At 44.7% G+C, this 26,244-nt stretch overlaps 1 protein-coding gene across 1 annotated transcript; it reads right to left on the bottom strand.

Moving 5' to 3' along the window:
• Positions 1-3,608: 3,608 nt before the first annotated feature.
• LOC308633224 (palmitoyltransferase ZDHHC19-like) lies at positions 3,609-19,444 on the bottom strand (the record flags this gene model as incomplete). Its single annotated transcript, XM_081265753.1, has 10 exons — positions 3,609-3,668; positions 4,798-4,936; positions 5,271-5,341; positions 10,597-10,702; positions 11,142-11,311; positions 12,074-12,213; positions 12,726-12,847; positions 12,916-12,961; positions 19,073-19,133; positions 19,436-19,444. 10 exons carry the CDS (start codon positions 19,442-19,444, stop codon positions 3,609-3,611), a joined length of 924 nt encoding a protein of 307 aa, XP_081121879.1.
• Between the last annotated feature and the right edge of the window lie 6,800 nt (positions 19,445-26,244).

The following is a 26,244-nucleotide window of genomic DNA, read 5'->3' as shown; positions in this document are numbered from 1 at the left end:
CTTGTTGACACCCCGCACAGCTAGAGGATGCTCTGTTGGCTTTCCTTTGAGGATCCTGAAGGTTTGTGGCAACGGAGCCCCCTGCTCTGGCATGCCCTAACAAAGAGAAATTCAGACATGAGTTGTGGTTTGAATTGCTCTAATACTATCAATTTTCAGAGATAAACATCAACATACATAAAACAAACCCATAAACATAATTTTAGATTTGACTAAATTCTAAATGGTCTCATTTTCTAATACTCTACTTTTCCATATTTATTTTGTAAATCAACAGGAAAGATCCAAACAGAGGAATGGGAATGGAGTGCTGGGTTTGTTTGGGGAGAGGGACAGAAGTGTCAAACCTGTATTTCCTCTTGTTCATCACCTACCAGAGTAGCTCCTAATTGAAAAGGCTTAAGCCAAGAGCAAAAGTCAGGAGACAGCAAACAGAAAGAAGGATCCTTTCTTATGTCTGGTTCTGTTCTAGGCTTTAGACAGAGAACACAGGATGGCAGGCCCATTCCAACCTCAGTAATTCAGGGAATACAAATGTAGGGTTTTGAAACCAAGAACCCACTTTATACAGTGATTACTGTTTCAGATCTTTTTTGGTGGGGAGGAGGAGGAGTACCAGGGATTTAATTCAGGGGCACTCAACCACTCAGCTATACCCTCAGCCTTTTTATTTTTTGAGACAGGGGTCCCACTAAATTGCTTAGTTCCTTGCTTAGTTGCTGAGTCTGGCTTTGAATTGCAAACATCCTTAATCAGTCTCACAAACTGCTGGGATTACAATCATGCTCCACTGAACCCAGCAATACATTACAGTTTTTTCCCCTAAATTCATTTCAAATAATCTAGTAGTACATTACATGGTCATGCCATATTCTTAACCAATTTACTACTAATGATATTTGAGTTGATTTTTAATACATTTTGCTAGATAAATAATGGGACAAAACCCATAATATGTGCTGTTCTCTGGTTCCCCAAGGACACACATGCTAAATATTACATTTCTGAGTCAAAATGTATGTATGTTAAAAAGTAACATATTCATTTGTGATTTGGGATATACACATAAAGGGTTTTTAATTTTTTTTTTTTTTTTTGCTGTTTGGTATTTGGGATTAAACCCAGGGCATCAAGCTGGTAAGCACCTGCTAAACATTACCACAAGTTACCTGTAGTCCCAAGGTCTTAATATTATGGAGTCAAATTGGCTTTTTTCCTCCCCCATCTGCTGGACTGGGGACTGAATCCAGGGGTGCTTTAACACTGAGCTTCATCCCCAGTCCCTCTACCCTTTTGCAAATTTGGGACAAGAGTCTGGTTAAGACCCCAACACCTGCATCTAATCTGTGATCATCCTACCACTACCTGGAGCCTCTGGGATTACAGGGGTGAACCAACATGCTTGGCTACACAAGTTATTATTATTATTATTATTATTATTATTATTATTATTATTATGATCATTATTACTATTATTATGCGGGATTTATGGTCTCACCATTTTCCCCAGGCTTATCTCAAACTCATGGACTCAAGTGATCTTTATGTATCAGTCTGCAGAGTAGCTGGAAATACAGGCATGTGCCACAAAGCCCAGCTTTCATGTTTATTTAAAAAAATATTAGTTGTAGATGGACACAATACCTTTATTTTATTTATTTTTATGTAGTGCTAAGGCTCTAATCCAGTACTTCATGTGTGCTGGGCAAGCAGTGTAACAGTGAGCCATATCCCCAGCCCTAATGTTTTTATTCTTTAATTTGTTTTTGGAAGTACTAGGTATTGAAGCCAGGAGCATTATACCACTGAGCTACATTCACAGCCTTTTTACTCTGAGATAGGGTTTGCTAAAACTGCCCAGGCTGGTCTCAAACTTATGATCCTTCTGCCTCAGCTTCCTGAGCTACTGGGATGATAGGCAGACTTCACTATGCCCAGTCATCTTAAATTGCTGTTTTTTATTCTGGGATTCCTATCACATGTAAAATGTCTTATCAATAAGAGATTGTACAGCCAAGTGTGGTGGCTTGCACCTGTAATCCCCCCTGCTCAGAAATCAGGAGCAGGAGAGTCACTGCAGCCCACAAATTTGAGACCAGTCTGAGCATCAGAGGAAGCCCCACCTCACGCCCCCAAAAATGGAAAAAAAAGAGATAAAAGTGGGGTACTCTAATAACTAACAGTGAGAAAATAACCCAAATTTAAATGTAAGGTCTCTGGTGTGGCTCAATGGTACAGCTCTTGCCTAGCATGCTCAAGGACATGAGTTTTCATGCTTATTCATACTAGCCCCAAAGCAGAAATCTAAAATCTCCTAATCCTTCTATATAATGAAATATATATATGTGTGTGTATATATCTTTATATCTATGTGTGTGTGTGTGTGTGTGTGTGTGTGTGTGTGTGTGTGTGTGTGTGTATACACACACACTTTCCCCCAGCACTGGGGGGTTGATCCTAAGGACATCCTACCACTTGGCTTTTTCCCTAGCTCTTCTTATTTTGAGATACAGTCTTGCTAATTGCAGAGGCTGGCCTAAAGCTGCCTCAGTTCCTGACTTGCTGGAATTTGTCATGTGCCACCAAACCCAATTTACAATCCCTTTTCTAGCCAGTCCAGTGGTACACACCTGCCTTCCAGGACTCAGCACACTGACATAGGAGGTTTTGCTTGACCTCAGAAGTTCAAGACTGGCCTGGCCAACATACTGGGAACTCCACCTCAAACAAACAGAAAACCCACAAAACTGATGGTCAATTTTTCTTTCCTTTTCCACATCTGAGGATTGAATTGTTATCATTGACCTACATGCCCAAAACTTTTTTTTTATTGATACAGAAAACAATTCTCTTTAAGTTACTGATCCTTGATTTGTGATCCTCCTGCCTCAGTTTCTTGAGTAGCTGGGCTTATAGATGGGCACCCCTGTACCCAACTGTATTATCAGTTTTCAAGTGTGCAGTAAATTAACTGGAACAACCTTATTGACCATTATATCTCCAAAACTTACTCATGTTTAACTGAAACTTTGTAATTTATGAGTAATCTACTACCCTATTAGGACTCATAATAAACAAGTTCCCTTCCTATTATATGAAATCTTTTCCGGCACACTTGGTATTATCCACGCTCGTGGGTATTGTCCATCTGCAGCCCTTGCCAGGAAGCCATCCAGGTCAGTCACTGTGATTATTACTGTTGCCACATTTTAAGGATGAGAGACATGCTGAAAGTCTTGCCCAAGGGCAAAGAGTCAGGCAGTGTTGGTTCCTGAGCTTGATTCTCCAGAGAGCAAGGATCTTCCCTTCCAGGAGGGCTCTGTCCCAGCCCCTCAGAGCTTCCACCCACACTTCCCTGAACCTAGGACACATAGGCACAGCTGCCATAGGAAGCAGCACAAAATATGTGTATATAACAGACATGGGGGTCTTGGCACTCTCAACAGGGGAGTGAGGGCTCAGGAACAAGAGACCCCCACATGGGGGTCAGGAGATGAACTTCTGGTGCATGTCCTGGCATTGCTGGGTGTGAAGGGAGAATAGGAGGTCAAGCCTCCCTTGGAAGCCTCCCAATGCACCACTGGGCTGATGAGAAGCTAAAAACAGAGTCAGTACATGGGGTTCTCCCTAACCTCCACCCCACAGCTCACAGTCAAGTACCTGGATGCCTAGAGGCAGGACAAGGGAGAGGGCTGACACCACATCACGGCAAGGGACCATGGGGGGCACTGTGGGTTACCCACCCCTGCCATAGTCTTGGCTGGGCACAGAATCACGAGCCACCACACAGCTTTGTAGATTCAAACAGCAATTCTCACACCGAACTCACACCGGCCTCTACACACACGTTCTGGGGAAATCCAGTTCTGCTGCCCAATTCACCTACTCCACAAGGCTTTTTTTCCAATATCCCATTTGAATCTCAACGGGAACAAGCAGCAGGAACACCCTAATCCCGGCAGCAATAATCTTCAACCTCCAACTTCCCTAAAACCCCTATTGTCTTAAACCGGGAAGGCCCTAAACCCAAGGACCGGGATACTTCCTCAAACCTGATCAGCTCTAAACCTGGATCCGCCTTGGTCCTTGAGCAAGGTCACCTTACATGCAATGTCAACAGCGAAATCCATTTAACATGGGGTACGCTAGCAAGGAAATTTTGATGCGTCATTCCTACTTGGCAATGGCCCTCAGCATCAAGCACACCCCACTGTACACCTAATGTTTCACACAAATGTTTCACATTGTATGTCAAAAATTTCCATAAATAAAGAATCTGGAGTGCTGGGGTTGTGGCTCTGGGGTAGAGTGCTTGCCTAGCATGCATGAGGAACTAGGTTCAATCCATGGCACCACATAAAAATAAACAAATAAAATAAATGTGTCCATCTACAACTGATATTTATATATGTACATACATACACACAAACACACAAACAACACACATACACACACACACACACACACATATAAAAGAAACAGAATTTTCTTTAAAACATAAACTACTGGACTAGTCTCAGTCCTCATTAATAGATGAGGAAACTGGGGACCAAAAAAGTAAGGACTGGCACAAAGCCAACCAGAAAGTGTGTTTCAGTCTTTTCCTCTTTCTCTATTCAGGGACACCTGGGTGTGCTCTGAAGCCCTGTGACCTGGACCCTGCACCCTCAAGGTCCATAATCCCACTCCTTATGCTCCAAGTGCTTCAGCTCCAGGGCCTGCCCCACATGGGGGCTTCCCCCAACACATGTGCAACCACAGACCCTCATGGTTCAAAGCACACCCGATACTCCTTACCTTCTGTACAGGTGCAGCCTTGCCACTCCTTGGGGGGGCCTGAGTGGCAGACCTGGGCCAAAGGAGGTCTTTAAGGTGTTCTTTTGGCCCCCAGTTGGTCCCCTCGTCCACCTGAAGGCAGACCGCCTTGGACATGTACCTGGGAAGCAACAGGCCAAATGCAAGGAGTCACTACCCACCTTGGCCTGGTCTCCCTGACCACTCTCACCCTCAGCTGGGAAAGCACAGAGCCCAGGAGCCTTATCCAGGCTGCCATTCCCCTAGAGCACAATTCTTGGGGCAAGAACCTACAACACCAAGGAAGAGTGAAATTCCCAGAAACTCCCAGAGTGCCCTGGAGAAAACCCCAAAAGAAAGGAACAGGGAGTGTTAAGGCTGGGAGCTGGAGACAGGGATCAGGGAACTAGACCCAGCTTCACCCCACCCCACCAGCCCCAGGGTCCACCACTTGAGCCCTTGGTTTACCAACTCACTTGGGTCCCAGGGGTGCACATAGTGCGATGTAGCAGTTTCTTGGGCAGCCCACATTGAATGCCTTGTCATACTGGAGGGAGATGAGGAAGGGAAGAGGAGCTCAGAATCAGCAGGACTGGGCACGGCCATCTCCCAGGGACCCTCGCTAAGTTGGTCAGTTAATCCAGGGCTCAACCTGGGCCTGTGGCCAGGCTCTAGGTACAGGGGTGCCCAAGAGTGACCCAGGGCCTCCTGCCCTCCCAGGATCCCAGGAAGCGTGACCTCCCTCGACCCACTTGTGAGCAGCTGTCCTCAGACAGTGCTGACCCAGCACCCACCTCTCCTGCCTTCTCAGGGCTCTCAACCCCTAGTGCTTCCTTTTGCAGGATCCTTGCTGTGTCTCCATTGGCCTCACCTGTCCTCTCACCTCATCCTTCCAGGTACCTTTTAAGATCTGTCTCGTGCTGTTCTGCTCAACTGATCCAAAGATGGTGTCACCACCCCACTCCCACTTGACTCTCTTACCTCTTGATTTTTCTAAAAATCTACCTTCATTGAGTTTCACTATCTGGGAGACCAGTGGCAGCAGGGGATGCCCAGACATATTTCCCTAGTCAAAAATCAGATTTTCCAAGAAAATCTGAGCTGAAGACCTTCCGTACACAAAGCAGGAAAGGTCATGTCCTTCCCAGGACTCTGACTGGCTTCTCCTCTCCCTTATTCTACTTTCTCTTTCCCCTGAGCCCATCCATCAGCCTCGACCACTCCTCCTTCCAGAACAGGTTGAGTTTCACCCCAACTTCATGAGCTTTAGGTAGCAAATACTCTGTTAGAATGTAAAGTGGCCCAGCAGCACCTCTATCCACCCCAAGTCTCCAATGGCCTACACATGAAGACTTTCATCTTCAACACTCTCCTCCCCTGAAGGAAAGACAATTCCACATCAGAACAGCTCTGGAATATGTCCAAAAAGCAACTCGAATCAATGTCCTCTATGAGGTTCTGCCTCCTTTAAGGTGTTCACAGTACTTAAGAAATGAGTATATCACCAGGTACAGTGGCACACACCTGTAACCCCAGGGAATTGGGATTTTGAGGCTGGAGGATCACAAGTTCAAGGCCAGTCTCAACAACTTAGCAAGGCCCTCAACAATTTAGTGACACCCTATCTCAAAACAAAATAGAGCAAGGATTAGGGATGCAGCTTTGGTGGTAAAGCACCTGTGGGTTCAATCCCTAGTACCAGAAGAAATAAATTAATTAATAGCGGAGCATTAAAATATTACAGAACCTTTAAACTTAGAGAAAGAATATTTGATTAGATTTATATCATGTGTAGAAAATATTGATCGTACATAAAATATAGAAAATGTTTAAGGAATGATAGTAAATTTCGAAGAACTGAGCAGTAAATGTGAATACCATCCTCCCCCAACATGGAACCCTATCACACACAAGTCGAATCCAACAGCTCTGAGGCACCCAGACCAGCCTCTCTCACTGGCTTCACTCTTGGGGCTCCTGCTCCAATTCTGTGTCTCAAACACCCTCACACTCCACAGGACCAAAATCCAGCAGCATCTTCTTCTTGCCCCATCTTCTGCCCAACTTCCTGCTGCCTCTCCTTCTTCCCCTTATCCTGGGGGGTCAGGACACCATTCTTCTCTGTTCCTTTCCTCTTTCCTTCTATCCCCAAATGTTGGTTCTTCTGTTTGATGGTTCACTCATTAATTCAGATGTCTTTTCTCTGTGTGCTGGGGATTGAAGAATTCAGGGCCTTGCACATGCTAAGCACACACTCTACCACTGAGATGCACCCCCACCAGAAATATTTCAGGGCATCAAAAATGCTTCTGTCCAACCAGGCACGGTGGCACACACCTGTAATCCCAGTGACTTGGGAAACTGAGGCAGGTCTGAGACCAGCCTCAGCAACCTAGTGAGACCCTGATTCATAATAAAAAGGAGCAGGGACTGGGAATGTAGCTCAGTGGTAAAGTGCCCCTTGGTTTAATACCGAGTAGCAAAAAACCAAAGCCCAGTCACTGCACTGGGGATGGAAAGCACACCACAAACAGCATGGCCAGCCTACTTTCAGTGGGTGAGGGCAGCTGCAACCCGAGGCCCTGTGCACCAAGGGGAGTGGAAAAGGAAGAGCAGAGAGAGAGTATCATGGGAACCATGTAGGCAACCCAGCTCACACCACCCAGGTACATGCAGAGGAGAAGCCCAGAGAGTTAAGTGCTGAGACAACGACTTCTGGTTTCAGAGGCTGTGTCTAGACCAGAGAGAGTAGTCTGAAGATGTCTGCTGAATTTGGCCATTAATGAGAGCATCATCCTGACAGCAAGGGCTGGGCTGACTTGGGCCAGGAAGTGAAGGGGAGGCTAGTGAACAAGGTCAACTCTGTCAGGAAATAAGGCCCAGAACATACAACAGGTGGAGTAGAGGCCTGGGATGTTAAGGCTGGGACTTGTATGTCTTTTAATCTGAGCACAAACATGTGTAGATGACCATGGGAAGGAATGGTAGTGATGTAACAGCAGCACACAGGGCACTCTCTGGTACCAGTCACTGTTCTATGAGGTTTACATGAATTAACCCATAATTCCCTGTTTTACAGATAGAGAAATTGAGTGACCAGGGGCTGAGTAGCATACCCCAGGTCTCCCTGCTGGTCAGTTCTAGAGCTGCGATTTGAACTTATGTGGTCTTCACCAGAGTCTTTGCCACCAACCACCAAGCAAGTGAGTCTAGGAGGAGTTGAAGTCAGGGAATGGAGTATGGTGGGAGTGAAAGTTGGAGCATGGGATCAGTGCCTGAAATTAGTGCTGCCAAGAATAGAAAGGAGCCCTGTCTGGTGAATCTTAGAGTGCAGACCACATTTCGGTCCCTTGAGACTTGGGGATCCTGGACTTGGAAGGCCTCACTCTGAGCAGAGGAGGAAGGGCGATGGCCTATGGCCTGACCTATGGCTGGAAGAACCACAGGATGGAGAAAGGGAAAAGGCTGCCAGGCAAACTCAATGATGATAATAGAAGCTGGAGACAGGAGAAGACAGGCAGACCATAGGGCTGAGGAATAAGGGCCAAGCACAGGAGTCACAGGTGGGAGGGAACCAAATATGGCAGTGGTGGGGTGGTGACTAAAAGGATGGGAGGTTATGAGCAGACAGGCTCCTCTGTCTGTTCAGCTGCCTCAGGGTCTGCAACTTCCCCTCCCCCACTGATGCTGCCCACCAGTCTTCCTGAAAGAGACTTTAGTTAAGTGATTGCCATACTAAAGGAATCCCAGGGCAAAGATGCCCACTCCTATCATTCCTACTGGATGCTCAAAGAAAAAGCAATAAAGACACAGATGGGGAAGAAAGCAATGAAACTGCTCCACAGGACATGAGGTTCCATTCAGAGTGAACAACAACGAATGCTGGGGAAGCATCTCAGTGGTCGAGCACCCCTGGTTCGATCCTCAGTGCTGGAAAAACATCAACACTAAGGACTCCTGCTCTTTGGAAGATGCGATGAAGAAAATGAAATGTCAAGCCATGAATTGCAAGAAAAGATTTGCAACACATAATCCAGTATAGAGAACTCCTGAAACTCAATAAGAAAAAAACAGTTTTTTTTTTTAAATAGGCAAAAGTTTGGAGCAAACACTTCACCATCAATATACCCATGGCTTATAAGACACGAAAATATGCTCAACATCATTAGTCATTAGGAAAATACAGAGTGGAGCCCTAGTGATATACCACTACTCATTTATTAGACAGGGTACAATTTGAAAACAAAAAAGAATAGTGACCAATGACAGTGTCAAATGCTAGTGAGGATGTGGAGCAACTGGAATTCTCATTCATTGCTGGTACAAAATAGAAACAGTAGAGTTGTTTTCTAAAATGTCCCATATGTTTATCTTATGACTCAGCAATGCTACCCTTAACAATTTACCCAACAGAAATGAAAACTTATGTCCACATGTCTATGCATCAATGGTTGTTGTAGCAGCTTTATTTATAACTGCCTGAAACTGGCTGGGCACAGTTCCCCATGACTTTAATGGCTTGGGAGGCTAAGTCAAGTGGGTGACAAGTTCAAAGCCTCAGTAACTTAGGAAAGCCTTTAGCAACTTAGTAAGACCCTTTCTCAAAATTTTAAAAATTTTTCAAAAAGAAAACATAAGGGTAATGGGGGTGGGGGTGGGTGAGGCTGGGATTGTTGCTCAGTGGTTAAGCACCTCTGGGTTCAATCCCTGGTACAAAAACAAAACAAAAATTCTGCCAAAACCTAGATGCAAAGTAAAAAAATCCTTCAATTGGTGAATGTACAAATAGTCTGTAGGGAAATACAATACTACACAGAAACAAAAGACAATAAACTACTGATGTGAGCAACTACATAGTTGAATCTCAAATGCATTGTGCTCAGTGAATGAAGCCAGACTAGAAAGCCCACAACACCATTTATGCATGATTCTGGAAAGAGAAAAACCACAAGGACTCAGGGAGAGAAAATGACAACAAGAGATGAAAGGATTTTCTGGGTAATGAAACTGGTTAACCTTGATCTTGGTGGAGAATACACGACGTCATTTGTCAAAATCCCTAACTATAGACTAAAAAGGGTGAATTTTACTGGTTGTAATTACCCCTCAATGAATGACATTTTTACAAACTTTTACCATGGCACCCAGGTTTCCACTTCTTCCAAACGGAATTCCATGCTTGGCTTTCTGGGCCTTTCTAATCTTGACCCCGATGGGGTCAACCTCATTGCCCATGTCACCTTGTGCTTGAACTAGATCCATTTCTTCATCATTCTGTTAACACCCTACTTTCAGATTTCTGTGCCTTTCTACAAAATTGTACCTCTCACAGTCAATGCCCTCCTGTCTGCCTCTCCAAAAGCACACCTAGGACAGAGAGTGGCATGTTCTCCTCTACAGCGTGGGCTTCGCCAAACTCCCAGTCTTTTCCAGTCGGCTACACCACTCAGGACTGACCCCTCTCTCAGAGTGTTCCTGGTGTCTCCCGGTGTTATTCGGATGGCAGGTTGCTTATCAACACAAGTGCACAATGTACTTACTCACCCCTACACTGATCCCTCAAATAACCACCACCTAGAACACCCAGCACACAGTAGGCTTTCAATGCAATGCACCCAGGAGGCAGAATGGCTCCAAGCTCCAGGGTATAGGAATACCTGAGCTGCATCTTCAGAGGTGGGTCTGGAAGGACTCATGAGGCATCATCAGGGCCAAGGGCAGTGGAGAAAGCGCACAAAGTGTCTAATTGAAGAGGTGCAAGATGCCTCCACACAGCCAAAGGCACACGCACTCACCGCTTACCTTCTCCTCATAGGGTCGCCTGGCGGTGCCCACCGCCACTGCCTTGATGAACAATTGCAGGATGAGCGGGACCAGGAGGGCCCCAGCAGGTACAGCCACTAGGATGCTGTGCACAGGCTAAGAAGGGAAGCCATGGAAGAGCTCCTCCCTGGCCCCGCTTTCGACCCCACTGCTCCCTCCTTCCCTCCCTCCTGCCCCAGCTAGCACCACCCACTGCTCTCCCTCCCTGTACTGGACAGTTAGTCCAATACACCCAAGGGAAACCTCCCTCCACCACACTGTCCTCCCACCTGTCCCTTTTCAACTTTCATTACCCTACTCTGTGGGCCCCTAGATTCTTAACTTCACAGGCATCCTACCCCGCCCATGTCCCTGACCCCACTGGCCTTCCAAATGTCCTTCACAGGTCCTCCCCAGTGACTTCTCCCTCTAGCCCCGTCCACCTCAGCCCCTCCCCTGTCATCCTGACCCTCCTGGGCTGTTTGCCCCTCCCTCCCCACCGCACCAGCTCTTCCCAGTGTGGGCCCTTGGGACTGTGTGGATACGTCATGGTTTTGTCCAAAAACGCCATGTTCCTCCTGCGTATGATGAAAACCACGCAGGTGGCCAGCACGGTACCCAGATAGAGGCACAGGGACACGAGGAGTAGCAGGTAGAGCCGGATGTTTCGGTGCCCCACGCAGTTATTCACCCACCTGCAATGGTGGTTGAACTCCTAGGGGAGAGGAGGCAGGTCTGAGGGTCCTTCTGGAATGGCCTCCATCACCCCCTAATCCTGGGGCCTCCCCAGCGCAGCCCTCTAGGCCGCCTGCTCTTGACCTTACATAAGGGTTCCCATCTCAGCGAGAACCTGGCATTTCCATGGTGAGAGCACAGTTAGGACCCCATGGCTCATCAAATCACCTGTCCTGAGTGAGGTCTTTAGAGACAAGACCTGCCTGGTGTCACGTGGACCAGGACATGAAAACTCTGGGCCTCCATTTCCTCAAGTACTGGATAAGGATGAAAAAATGCCCTTCCACTACTGGCTGTCTGCACTTGTGAACCTGAGCAGGGTGGGCACATCAGAGAAACACACTCAGAACCCAGGAAACCCTCCAACTGGGACACCCAGACAAAGACAGGAAAAGATCCCCAGGACAGGGCAGCAGTCAGCCTAAAGAGCTGGGACTCTAGTATCAGCAAGCCAGGGGAGGGGACAGTCGCTGCCTTTCCTTCCCCTGACTCCACCAGGCTCAGCACAGAGGGGATGCCCTTTGCATGTCACACCTGTGCAAACAAGGCCAGCCTCCCAGGACAGGTGCAGACACAGAGGTGATGACATATATAAGTGACCAACAGTGGCTGAGAGCCACTTGAAGCACTCTGGGAACATGGTCTGATACCCCCACCTGGCCCACTCATGATGTGAGGTTCCTGGTCCTGGCCAGGTGCCCGGAGATAGGTTGGTGAGTGGACAGGGAGGAGGAGCACTCACCTCCACACAGATGTCACACCTTTCGCAGTGGAAGGTTCGGGGCAGGCGGTGAAAATAACAGGTGGGACACCACGGCATGTGGTACAACCTGCCATTCACTCGGGCCATGTATACAGTCTCAGGGTACTGCTCGAAGGCGCCTAGTAGGGGGAGAGGTGTGGGCAGTGGAGGAGGCCCTTGAATCACTCTGATGCTCGGAGCAGCCCCATAGCATCACTGGGCATCAAGAAAGTGGGGAGGAGGAGGGCAGGGGAACCCCGGTCCCTGTTGAGTAAGCTGACCACTCAGATGGGCGGCAGTCAGAGAGAAGGGCTGTCCAGCCACAGGAGCTCTACATGGAGCTCCCCGTGTGGAATAGTGATCAGTGCTTGGAGTCGGGTGTGAAATGGGAAGGAGGAAGGGGGAACTGCGTGGTTGGAAGAGCCTGCTGCCTCTCTTGCCCCGTCCTCCCTTCTAAAGCAACTGGAAAACCTCCAGGATTCTGTTTTTCACACTTCATTGGTTTGGGAAATGAAGTGCCAAGGCCCAAGTAATAATTACAGGGTAAGAAGGGATCCTGAGGCCACAGGTGGGGTCAGCCCTTTACAAATGACCCCTGTAGGCACCAGTCCTTGGGGTGCCACCTCCCTCTCCCAGGAGTCTGAGGCCTTACCTCTGTGTAAGATTCCTGGGTCCGAAAAATTCATGCCAATGAGGCTGTACAAACTCAGGAGGCAGAGAAGTCCGGAGACCACTGGGTAGGCCCACTCTTCATCTTGCGCCAGTGCTCGGCCTCTGAAACCAGGGGACCAGACTCAGTTCTAGTTGGGGGCAACCCGGAGCCCCCATGAGGCCCTGCTTACCTGAGGTCAGACCCATACACCTTAAGGTCAGATCTGAATATCCAGGCTAGAGACAGACCCCATTCCCTCCACCAAATGTCACCAGCATTACCAGCCTCCCACAGTCCTCCAAAGCCTCAGGCTCCCCACATCTCTGTGCTTCCCACTAAATATCCTCCTTCCCCTCCTGGCCTCCCTCCACCTCCCTGCCTCTGCACTCTCACTGTCTATTTCCCTTCTGTCTCTTTTTGAGAAACAGACAGCTGGCCCAGAGACTCACGGAAACGTAAAGAACACAGCACTTAGAGACACCAGGGCTGCCACAGTGAAACAAGCCCAGAGGCTTGAGAGTAGCCAGGATTTGGCTGGGGGTAGGGGTGGGGACAATAAATCGTTTGATTCAGTCATGCTGCGATGCCTGCTCTCAAACAAATGAGAGCCAACCGCTCCTTCTCCTGGGTTGGCACCCAGAGTACCATGACTACAAGTGTGACATCAGAGAGGTTCCGGAATGGGGGCTCTGGCTGCTTCCCCTGCCCTCACACACTTCTGGACGGGGACATCCTGCTCTTACAATGTGGCTTTGTTGGAGCTTGTGAGGATGGATGTAGTTTATCCCCCAAAGGTTCATAGGCTGGAGGCTAGGTCCTCGGTGTGGCAGTGTTGAGGGGGTAGAACCTGCAAGAGGTGGGGCCTAGTGGAAGGTAATTTGGCCACTGGGGATGAGGCCCTTGGAAGGGAGTAATGAACTTCTCATGAGTCCCTGTTAGTTCCTGTGAGAGGGGGTGTTATAAAGAGAACAAGACTCATCCTCCCCAGTTTCTGGCCACTCAGTCTCGACCCCTTGCATGTCTTCCCACCATGATGGCATTCACCATGTTGTGATCACTCTCACCAAAGATCAGTCTCAGGGGCTGCCAAATGTTGGATTCTGTACTAAATAAACCTCATCTCTTCATAAAGTACCCATTCTTGGGTATTTTGTTAGAGCAACAGAAAGCAGCTAACACAGAGACCATGTCATATGGTTTATGGAGAGAAGTTTGGTGATGGTTAGTTATCCCCCTTTCAGGCCCAGTGCTAATGGAAATAGGCAGTGCTCCTCGCTTACCCTAGCTCCACTTCTTCCTTTTTCTTGTAACAGAGCTCCAGTTTGGGGAGGAGGTAGCAATCTACCAACTAAATATCTTCCCACTTTTCCTCACTTCCAGGGTGGGCTTTATGACATAATTCTGTCTCAACATAAAACATAAAATGGGCTGGGGATGTGACTCAATGGTTAAGCAACCCTCGGTACAATCCCTGATGATGATGATGATGATAACATAATGATAATAATTTCTACATATTTATGGCATAAAACATATTGTGAAACATGTATACATATACATTATTTCATATTCTTTTTTGTGTTGAGAACCCTTAAAATCTACTCTCTGAGTCATTTTCCAGTGTATATAACATTATCAACTGTACTCATTCTGTTGTATGTTATTATTAACTGTAGTCACCTTATTGTACAATAGATCCCTTAAACTCATCCCCTGTCATCTAAGTGCAATTTGGCCTCCTGGAACCAGCATCTCCCCCATCCACCACCCAGCCACTCCTGGGCCCCTGGCAGTCACCATTATGCTCTCTCTTTCTATGAGTTCAACTTTTACAGATTCCACATGTAGGTGAGATCATGTGATAGTTGCCCCGTGCCTGGCTTATTTCCCCCAGTAAAATGTCCTTTGGTCTCATTCAATGCCACAAATGACAGGACTTCCTAATTTTATTTATAGACTAAATAGTGTCCCGTTATATTTCTAAACCACATTTTCTGTATCAACTCACCCACTGATAGACACAGCTTTTCCCATTTCTAGGTTCTGAGAATATTACTGCAATGAACATGGGGTGCAGATATCTATTAATACACTGATGCCATTTCCTTTGGATATATACCAAGTAGTTGGATGTCTGGACCGTAGGGTAATTTTTTTTTTTTTTTTTTTTGGTGCTGGGATTGAACCCAGGGCCTTGTCCATGCAAGGCAAGCACTCTACCAACTGAGCTCTTTTTTTAATTTTTAAAGAAACTTTCCATACTGATTTCCATAATGACTATACTAATTTACATTCCACCAAACATTCTACAAGAATTCTAGTTTCTCCACATCCAGACCAGTACTTAATATCTTGTCTTTCTTTTTCTTTTATTTATACTCGGCTTGAACCCAGGTGTATGTTCCCCGATACACAACTGCAGACCTTTTTAAGTTTTATTCTGAGATCAGTTCTCACTAAGTTGCTGCGGTTTACCTTGACTTTATAATCCTCCCGCCTCAGCCTCCTGAGTTACTGGGATGAAGTCATGTGCCACTGGTTCTTTGGTCTTTTTGATAATAGCCATTCTAATAGGTGTGAGAGGGTATCTCATTATGATTTTAATTTGCATTTCTCTAAGGATTAGTAATGTTGAACAGTTTTTTTCAGATTTCTCTTGGTCAATTGTGTTTCTACTGAGAATGCAATGATGTTTGAGTCACATTCTACCTTCAAATTTTATGTCGATTTCTGTTTTAGCAGCAGAAGAAGGGATGACATGCATTGGGTCATGGAAAAAGGTCAGGAGTGGTACTAGAATCATAACTACCGGGTCTACTGAGCTTTGGAGCAGACCATGCTAGCCTTAGGTTTTCTTTTTTTGTTTTGTTTTGTTTTTAATTAGGTATATATGACAGCACAGTGCATTTTAATTCATTGTACACAATTGTAGCACAACTTTACATTTCTATGCTTGTACCCGATGCAGTGTCACACCATATGTGCATTCATACATGTACCTAGGGTAATGATGTCCCTCAACTTCCACCATCTTTCCTACCCCCATGCCCCCTCCTCACATCTGCCTCCCCTTTGTCTCATCAAAGTCCCTCCATTTTTCCTTATCAGAGAGAACATTCAGCCTTTGGTTTTGGGGGATTGGCTTACTTCACTTAGCATGATATTCTCTAACTCCATTCATTTACCTGGACATGTCATAATTTTATTCTCTTTTAATGCTGAGTAATATTCCATTAGGTATATATACCACAGTTTCTCTATCCGTTCGTCCATTAACGGGCATCCAGGCTGTTTCCACAGTTTAACTATTGTGAATTGAGCTTCTATAAACATGGATGTGGCTGTGTCTGTAATATGCTGATTTTCAGTCATTTGGGTATAGACCTAGGAGAGGGGTAGCGGGGTCAAATGGTGGTTCTATTCCAAGTTTTGTAAGGAATCTCCATACTGCTTTCCAGATTGGTTGCACCAATTTGCAGTCCCACCAGCAGTGTATGAGTGTATCTTTTCCCCCACATCCTCATCAACATTTATTGTGGTCTGTATTCAGCACATAGGGCACTTTCTGGTACAGCCACTGTTCTATGCAGTTTACATGAATTATCCCACAATTCCCTGTTTTACAGATAGGGAAGTTGACTGACCAGGGGCTAAGTAGCTACCCAAGGTCTCCCTGCTGGTCAGTTGTAGAGCTGTGATTTGGACTTATGAGGTCTGGCTCCAGAGTCCTTGCCACCAACTACCAAGCAAGGGACTCTAGGAGGAGTTGTAGTCAGGGAGCAAAGTAGAAAGTGAGTAAAGTTGGAGCATGGGATCAGTGCCTGAGATGGGTGCTGCCAACAATGGAAAGGAGCCCTGATAGGTGAATCCCAGAGGGCAGACCACATTTAGGTCCTTTGAGAATCCTGGACATGGAGGGCCTCACTCTGAGCAGAGGAGGAAGGGCAATGGCATATGGCCTGACCTGGGGATGGAAGAACCACAGGATGGAGGGAGGGAAAAGGCTGCCAGGCAAACTCAATGATGATACTAGAAGCTGGAGAGAAGACAGGCAGACCACAGGGCTGAGGAATAAGGGCCAAGCTCAAGAGTCACAGGTGGGAGGGAACCACATATGGCAGTGGTGGGTGCTGACTAAAAGGATGGGAGGTGATGAGCAGACAGGCTCCTCTGTCTGTTCAGGTGCCTTGGGGTCTGCAGCTTCCCCTCCCACACTGATGCTGCCCACCAGTCTTCCTGAAAGAGTCTTTATAGTCACGTGATTGCTATACTAAAGGAATCCAATGGGAAAGATGCCCACTCTTCTCATTCCTATTCAATACTAAAAAGAAAAAGAAACAAAGACACACAGTTTGGAAAGAATGTAATGAAACTTGGAAAGAATGTAATGAAACTGTTCCTCACAGAGGACATGATGTTCCAAGTAGAATGAACAACAACACTCAATGGTAGAGCACCCTTCATCAATCCTTGGAACTGGAAAAATAACAGCACTAAGAACTTCTGCTTCTTTGGAACATACTATGAAGAAAATGAAGTGACAAGCCACCTATTGAAAAGATTTGTAAAACATAAATCTGAGTCCAGTATAGAGAACTCTTGAAATTCATTAAGGAAAAAACTCATTTTTTTTAAATGGGCAAAATATTGGAGCAAACACTTTACCAAAGACCTACCAATAGGCAAAAAGACATGAAAATATGCTCAACATCATTTCTCATTAATAAAACACAACCTGGAGCCTTAATGAGATGCCACTACTCATTTATTAGACAGACTACAATAAAAAGATAATAACAAATGACAGTGTCAAATGTTGGTAAGGATGTGAAGCAACTGGAATTCTCATATGTTGCTGGTAGAAATTAGGAATGGTACAGTGGTTTTGGAAGACAAATATGGCAATTTCCTATAAGGTTCCATACATGGTTACCTTATGACTCAGCAATGCCACCCCTAAGAATTTACCCAACAGAAAATGAAAGCTTCTGTTCACATGCCTGTACACCAGTGTTCGTAGCTGCTTTATTAATAACTATGAAAAACTAGCTGGGCACAGTGGCGCATACCTGAATTCTAGTGGCTTGGGAGGCTAAGGCTGGAGGATTGCAAGTTCAAAGCCAGCCTCAGTCACTTAGCAAGGCTCTAAACAACTTAGTGAGACCCTGACTCAAATAGAAATACAAAATTAAAGAAAAAATAAAGGGAGTAGCGGAGCTCAGGGTGTAGCTCAGTAGTTAAGCACCCCTGGGTTCAATCCCTGGGACAAACAAAACAAAAAAGTATGAAAAAACTAGATACAATGAATAATCTTTTAAATGGTGAATGTGTAAATAATCTGTAGGACAATGCATACAATACTACAAAACAATAAAAGGAAATAAACTACTCATAGGAGCAATACATGGATGAATCTTAAATGTATTGAACTAAATAAATGAAGCCAGACTGAAAAAGCAAAGACTCCATTTACACATGATTCTGGAAAGAGAAAAATCAGAAGGATGTAGGGGGAGAAACTGACAACAGAAGGTGATGAAAGGATTTTCTGGGGTAATGAAACTGGTCTCACCTCGATCATAGTGTAGAGTGCAGGACAGATTCCACTTGTCAAAATTCTTAACTGTAGACTAAAACGGTTGAGACTTTTACTGTGAGTAAATTATTCCTAAAGAAACAACGTTTAAAATTTTTTTTTTCTACCATGGCTCCCAGGTTTTTACTTCATCCAAACTAAATTCCACACTTGACTTTCTGAGCCTTTTTAATCTTGACCTCCACATGGTCAACTTCATTGCCCATGCCTCCTTGTTCTTGAATTAGAGCCATATCCTCATCATTCTCTTAACATATTACTTTTGGGTTTCCGTACCTTTTCACACGGATGTGCTGCTCGCCGACTAAGCCTTCCTATCCTCTTCTTCTCCACAGTCACACCTAAGATGAGTACAATGCAGGCCTCGGCAAACTCAGTTTCTTCCAGTGAGCTGCACCACTCCTGTGCACAGTGTTCCTGGATGTCTGCCGGTGTTATTCTGATCGCAGGTTGCTTTTCAACACAAGTGCAGGATGTACTCACTCACCTCTATACCTATCCCTCAAATAACTAGCAGCTTAGCAAACGGTAGACTCTGGAATCGATGCACCCAGGAGGGAAAATGACCACCCCACTGAGGTCCAGGGAGAGAAGAGATCTGAGCTGCATCTGAAGAGGTGGGTCTGGAAGGACTGATGAGGCACCATCAGGGCCAAGGGCAGAGGAGAAGGCACAGAAAGTGAAGGCGGCAGAGGTGCAAGATGCCTCTGCATAGCCAGGTATCCAGGCTCATTCACTGGGCCCGGCTTACCTGACCCTCGTAGGGGCATCTGGCAGTGATCACTGCTACAGCTGGAATTAGCAGCCCCAAGCTGAATGGCAGCAGGGTGCAGGGGGCAGGGACAGCCACTATGAAGCTGTGCGCAAACTAAGAAACCAAGCTGAGGGACAGTTTCTCACTGGCCCTGCCCCCTTAACAGCCCCACATGTCCCGCCCACCTACTCTTCTTTCCTGGGCTGGACTCTTGGTCCAGTACACCTGAGGGAAAGCTCACTCCACTGCGCTGTCCTCCTACCTGTCCCTTTTCTACCTTCATTACCCGTCTGCCTGGCCCCGCTAAATTCTCAACTCCACAGTTTATCCTACCCCGCCTATCTCCCTGACCCCACTCACCTTCAACATGTTCTTGACAGATTCTCCCAAGGGGCTATTTCCTCTAGACTTGCCCACATCAGTTCCCCCCTGTAACCCCACCTTTTGGCTGTCTCTTCCTCCCACAATCCCTGCTGTTCTTAGTGTGGGCCCTTGGGACTGTGTAGATATGCCATTGCTTTGCATAAAGAGACTAGCATCTCGCTGGTGCATACAAGAAAGATGACAGACATCATCAGCAGGGTTCCTAGGTACAGAAGCAGCAACAGGAACAGTAGGACGTTATGATGCCCCACGCAATTGTTTGCCCACCTAAAGTGATGGTTTCCTAGGGGAGGGGAGGCAGGCCTCAAGGGTCTAACTGATCTAGACTCCATCACTCCCAAATGCTCAGGCCTCCCTTAACATGGCCCTCTAGGCCTCTACTCTTGACCCTACACACAGGCTCCCTGGCATTTCCATTTAGCAGTCTGTGGAGATGGTTTCATACCCACCCCTTGCCTACATATGATGTGAGGTTCCTGGTCCTGGCCAGGTGCTCAGGATGTGTTGGTGAGTGGATAAGGAGGAGTACTCACCTTCACACAGATGTTACAACAGGGAGAGTGGAAGGTCCTAGGTGGGCACTAGGGCATTTGAAAGGCCCTTTGATACATACAGGTCACATATGCTGCCTCAGAGCCCTGCTTGAAAGAACCTGGCATGGGAAGAGGTTTGGGCAATGGCAAGAGGCCCTTCCTTCATGTGGCTGCCTGGGGGAGCCCCATAGCATCACTGGGCAACAAAAAAGGTTTGGAGGAGATGGGCAGGGAAATCCTGGTCCCTGTTGAGCAGGCTGACCACTCAGATGGGCTGGAAATAAAAAAGGGGGGGGGTTTCTAGCCACAAGAGCTCTCTATAGAGCTCAATCTTTTGGAATAGTGATCAGTGCTTGAAGTTGTGTGTGAAGTGGGAAGGAGGAAGTGTGAACTGCATGGTTTGGAAGAGCCTGCTCGCCTCTCTTTCCAGCCTGCCCAGTCCTCCCTTCTAAAGCAACTGGAAAGCCTCCAGGATTCTGTTTCTTCTCACCTCAGTGGCTTGGGAAATGAAGTGCCAGGGCCCAAGTAATGATGACATGGAAAGAAGGGTTAGAACTTTAGAAATCACCCCTGTAGGCCTCAGTACTTGGGGTGCCACCCCCTTCTCCCACGGATCTGAGGCCTTATCTCAGGGTAGATACCTGGGTCAGAGAAGTTCAGGGACACCAGGCTGCTGAAGGCAACCAGAAATAGGAGGCCAGTAACCAGGGCAACACTCCACTTCCCATTTTGGGCAAGCCATCGGCATATGAAACCAGAGCCAGACTGTCAGTTCTAGTCTGGGGCAACCCAGAGATCCCCACAAGGCCTGCCTCATCTGAGATCAGACTTGCACACCATAAGTCAGATCTAAATATCCAGGGTGGAGACGACCAAGGAGACTCCACCAAATGTCACCAAGTTTACCAGCCTCCCGCAGTTCCCTAAATGCATCACGCTCTCTAGACCTCTATGTTTCCTGCTTCCCTCTCCTGACCCTCGCTCTACTTCCCTGTTTCTGCACTATCATTGTATATTTTCCCTTCTATCTCTTTGTAAGAAACCTGATATCTTGCATGGGAGACTCACAGTAAAGCAAAGAAGATGCCACTGACATTCAGCAGCAATACCAAGTTGAACCTAGCAAAGGGATGTGGGAATAACCAAGCATATCCAACAGATATTGTGTGGGGGACTTCAACTCATTGGAGAATGCCATGGCTAGGTCTCCTCTTCTCAGTGAAATGAAGTCATCAGCGACCTCTTCTGAGTTATCACCCATACATAGGGCATTTTAATCATTATTTTTTCCTTTCCCCAGTTGGAAATCAGGCTAGGTTTGTACGCATAAAATTATGAGATATGATCTCCCATTACTTTTTGAGGATGAGGCTCCTCTATGAACAACATGAAACAAACAAACAAAAGAGATTAGAAGCACTGAGGAATCATCTCTTTGTCTAGGGGACATCTCCCAGATGCTGGAGCCTCTAACTCCTGGAGTTAGAGGTCAGAAGTGTCCATTCCTCCTTCCATGCATGAATGCCTGCACATACAGGATCTCTTTCATATACTTTACCCCTGACAGACCAATTTCAAGACTATATAATAATCCAGAAAAACCATTAAAAGCCAGACCATGTTACAGTAAACTGTCTTTCTCTTAGACATGCTTATACCTATAGGTGGCCCATGCAGCCAAGATCTCTCTGCTCAAAAGGCTTCCAAAATCAATGCAGCATGGCCCATGTCTAAAACAGCCAGTAGCAAATACAAAAATTTCAGACAGACAAGAAAGGATCACTGAAACAATGCTGACAGATAGTAACCTTTAAAACAGACAGAACTGCAGGTACAAATTTCTTCCACTTACTTTACCTTTGACAGACCAACTCCAACTGCAAGATTGTACAATAATCCAGAAAGCTATTCAAAACCCAGATTGTTACAATGAAACATATCTTATATAGGTTTATACCTACAGGTGGCCCTTTATTCAACTTACTTTACCTCTGACAGACCAACTCCAGTTACAATATTGCAGAAAAAAGAAAAATAGAGACAACCAGAGAAGAGTCCCAAAACCATGACTGACAGATGGAAACCTTTAAATTGACCAGCCAAGATCTATCCCAAGAGACTAACTATAGAATTAATAATGCAATATTGGCCATGTCCACAAAGAGGAAACAGATGTGTGGAATCAAGGTTCTCAGTATGCACACTGGAGGACTTACCAGATGGCCAAGGGTGTCCTGACTTTACCTTTCAGTTTCCTTTTTCTCAAAGTGCACAATTGAACAAACCACCATTCAGGGAAGGAAGGTGGGTGTTCCCTGAAGCAAAAGGAGCTTTGGCAGCTGCTGGAAGAGTCCCTTAGTTCCTCCCTTTACTTGTAAAAACAGCTTCTCCAGTTTGTCCCAAGGCAAACTCACCCATCTCATAACTCTCTTGCATTTGGCTCTCAACAAGTTCTCCACCCACCTTGCATCCTCATCATGGAAGCAGGGTTCCTTGGAGAGTGAGGCTTGCCCAGGAAAGCTGGAGTGGAGGCCACTCTTGGGTCTCACCTGGAATACCAAACTTTTTACTGATAGCTCAGTACTTGTTCCCAATGCCAATCCAGTAATGAGGACATGGTTTTGAGAAAAGGGAAAAAAAATTATTGCTTTGCTAGCAAAGGAGAAGCACAGGGGACTCGTGTCCCAGAGGCTGTGATTCATGAGCCCAAATTTTAATCTTACATAAAGCTGTAACTATAGCATTTTTTTAAAATTTTTTATTTGTTTTAATTAGTTATACATGACAGTACAATGACTTTGATATATCATATATTTGAATCAGATGGGATACAATTTCTCATTTTTCTTAGTGTACAGGTTGCAGAATCATATTGGTCACAGTCACATATATGCACACAGTAATAATAGAGCATGATTTTTAACCATGTAGACTTTGTTAGAATATGTATTAATAATTAAAAAAAATAGATGTGAAGAAAACAACTAGTGTCTGCCTTCTCACGTAGTGGGCAAAATGTCAGGTGACCTTTTAACTTTTTAGTTATGTTATTGCTACAATATTGATTTGGTAATATATCTTAAAAATGATTTAAAATTATTAAAATCCATTGGCATTGAAAGTTAGATATAATTTGGAAATTATTTATTTATTTAATTCTTATTATTTAGTAAGTATTGTGGCAAATGCCTATATTTTCTCCTATAATCCTTTAGTAACTGCATACAATGAACTTGAGTGTTAGATGATTTGCTGAAGGCTAAACTAAAGGTTAAATCTAAACAACAAACACCTGATCCAAACGTTGTGCTCTTAATCACTATTGCTCACCTGCTGAAGAAAGCCCTGTCTTCTCCAAGGATAAACTACACCTCACTTAATTTTATGTTGGTTTCATGCTAACATTAAATATTCAAAATAACAACCCTAAATCTGGCTGTGACTCAACACAAGGTCTCCCAGGAGACTGCTGGCCTGGTATCAGCAATCCCAGATGGGAAACTCATCCAAGCTGCCTTCATAGGCCTACTTTGGCAGCATATATACCCAGATGGAAACTGCAAGTGAACAAAACCAAATTGGACAGCTTAAATTGATTGAATTCAAGTTCAGTCATTTTAAATTAAATTTTTAAAAAGTTAAAGATCCAAAATAAGGAAATGTGTTTTTTTTAATTAGAACTTTTTTTCATATTGCCTTTAGATTATAAAATGTGTTCTTCCAAATTCTAATAATGATCAGAAAAAAAGTGTATATTTTTAAAATAAGTTCTACCTTTTTAATGGTCACTTTCATGGCTTTCTCCTCAGGTGTTTGTCTTTTTCTCATGTTATTAGTCTTTATTGTGCTTAAACATATTTGTTACACCAGGCACTCATCCTGTGATAAGAAAGCAAAAGAGGTATTTTCCTCTTTCAATTATGGGGTAAACCCAGGTGCAGGGAAATTCAAATAAAAACTTCACTGAGATTTCATCTCACCCCAGTTAAAATGACAATCATCAAAACTACAACAGTAATAGCTGGTGAGGAGGTGAGGAAAAGGTCCATTTATCCTTTGTTGGTGGGACTGCAAATTGGTCTAACCACTTTGGAAGGCAGTATGAGGGTTCCTTAAAAAGCCACATGATTAATGGAAATAAGATTAGCTGTGAAATTTGGACGGTAGAGTTTAGATTCCCCTCCAAACACTTGCTCAGACTTTAGTTTCCTAGGGATGTTGCATTGATATCAACACTAAGAAAATGAGCCCTCTTCTACAGCTCCCAGAGGGATATACTTTTTACTCAAAACATATTCTAGCTAAACCCTTAGTCCATCTATCATTATCTAGCTGTGGAAATTTGGGCAATTTATATAATCACATTGAGATTAATAACTGTGAATAAAAAGTAAAGTTATGGTAAACCCAAATTAGAAAGAGTTATTGTATTGAGCATTAAATTTAGTTCACAAACATTTTTATGGGGGAGATATAGAGTTGATTTGTGTTAAGACTTCCAATGAAATTATAAGGTCTGACTCATTCCTACTGCTTAGGGAAAGTTTTCAACTTCTTTGGATTTTAGGTTTTTGTTTTGTTTTGTTTTGTTTTGTTTTGTTTAAAAGGTCTCAGAGAAAGAAATTAAGCAGAAGGATTGCCAAACCTGAAGGGAGGTAAGGGACAGGTGCTAGAGAAACAAGAGAGAACTGATCAAAAGTGGTAGGAGAACAACACTCTTTGAGGGTAGAGTTTTACAAGTGTCAGAGGCCTTGTGCTGACAGGAACTCTCACACTACTTTCAGATAGAGAACCAATTGGATAATTGGAGAGGGGCAAGCCAACACATGTGGATGATGGCTACAACACCTCCCAAGGACCAGTAATCCCACCCCAGTGCTTGGCCTTTGAGCAATAAAAGGCAAAGAAATAGTATTCAACTGTGGCATCTCACAGCAGAAGGAGCAGAGGTAACCATGGTGACCATGATAGCCAAAGTACTGTGCATTTTCCCAGTATTCCAACACCAAGTGAGCTTGAGCAGCTCCATAATGAGTAATAACGGATCTTCTGCCATCTTGAGTAAGACGCTATCAGAGTCAGGTTTAATTTAATCTTAAGTAAAATTAATGTGGTATTTCTAACACCTAAGTTGTGTAGAATAAACTCATACATGTTATATGTAAAGTGAGTTACATCATCATAAAATTTTCCTATTGAAATTTCCACACATTTTCTACCAAAATCTTAACTCTCTGCCATCTGCGGATCAGTTTAAGTATTTATAACAACAACAACAACAAAAAGCTTCTTTGAAAGATTTTGAAACTAAAAGGTTTTAAGTAGAAATTTTATTTCCAAAGGTAAAGGATTTTCAGTTTTGAATATTCAGCAAAATATATGTAATGTCTTATGGAGGGGAAGATTGAGGAGAACTCGGACACTAATTTGAATATCAGCAGCTTTTTCTAGTGGGTGTAGGGATATCTTTGCTGCATGGGAAACCATTTACATAACCACCCACCTGCCCAACAATGAGGATTAAATCCCATTATACTTTCCATTAACCAAATTCTCAGACTACATTTCCTCAAATCTTTATGCAGATGTCAAGACAGTTTGATGCTAAACAACTAAGTGGAAAAGATATAAATTCCAGAAATCTGTCAGCTAGTACTTTTGTATAGTTCATCATAAATATTAATTATCACTCTTCAACAGCAAAATGATAGTAAAAAGATTAATGATCATTTTTTGAACAAATCAAATATCTCCTAGATTTTTGTAATTATGAAGAGATGTAAATTTTTAAATGTATACATTGTGAATGTGGTCCAATGGAAATATCACCAAAATATTTATAATTTTTTTGTTGTATAGTTAGATACAAACCCCCAAATCAGTATTTGTATTTTAGACAACTGTAAAAGATATCCAGGTATCTTTTTTTGTGCTATTTCATGGCTGCTTGAACTCATTTGTCCCTTGTTCATGCCTCTGCACTGGGTTCTGCAGAATCCTCTCTTGTGGCTGTGCCCTGTTTCTTTGAGGTCTGAGCTAGCAATCCATAAAGTACAGTTGAGAGGTACAGTTCTCCAGTGGAACTCCAACAAATGGAAAACAACTGGTAAATGCTTCTTACCCACCCTCCCTCTTCCCAGCATAGACTGATCTGAAAGGAGGTTAGGCAGCTCCTTGGTGGCTAGGATATCAACAATCAACTGCATGTAGTCAAATTAAAACCATGTCTAGTAATTGGTTCTTCATTTCTCT

Source organism: Spermophilus citellus (genome assembly GCF_964194105.1).
Source record: "Spermophilus citellus genome assembly, chromosome: 14".
Taxonomy (NCBI): Eukaryota; Metazoa; Chordata; class Mammalia; order Rodentia; family Sciuridae; genus Spermophilus; species Spermophilus citellus.
This window is presented reverse-complemented; position numbering and strand designations above follow the sequence as displayed.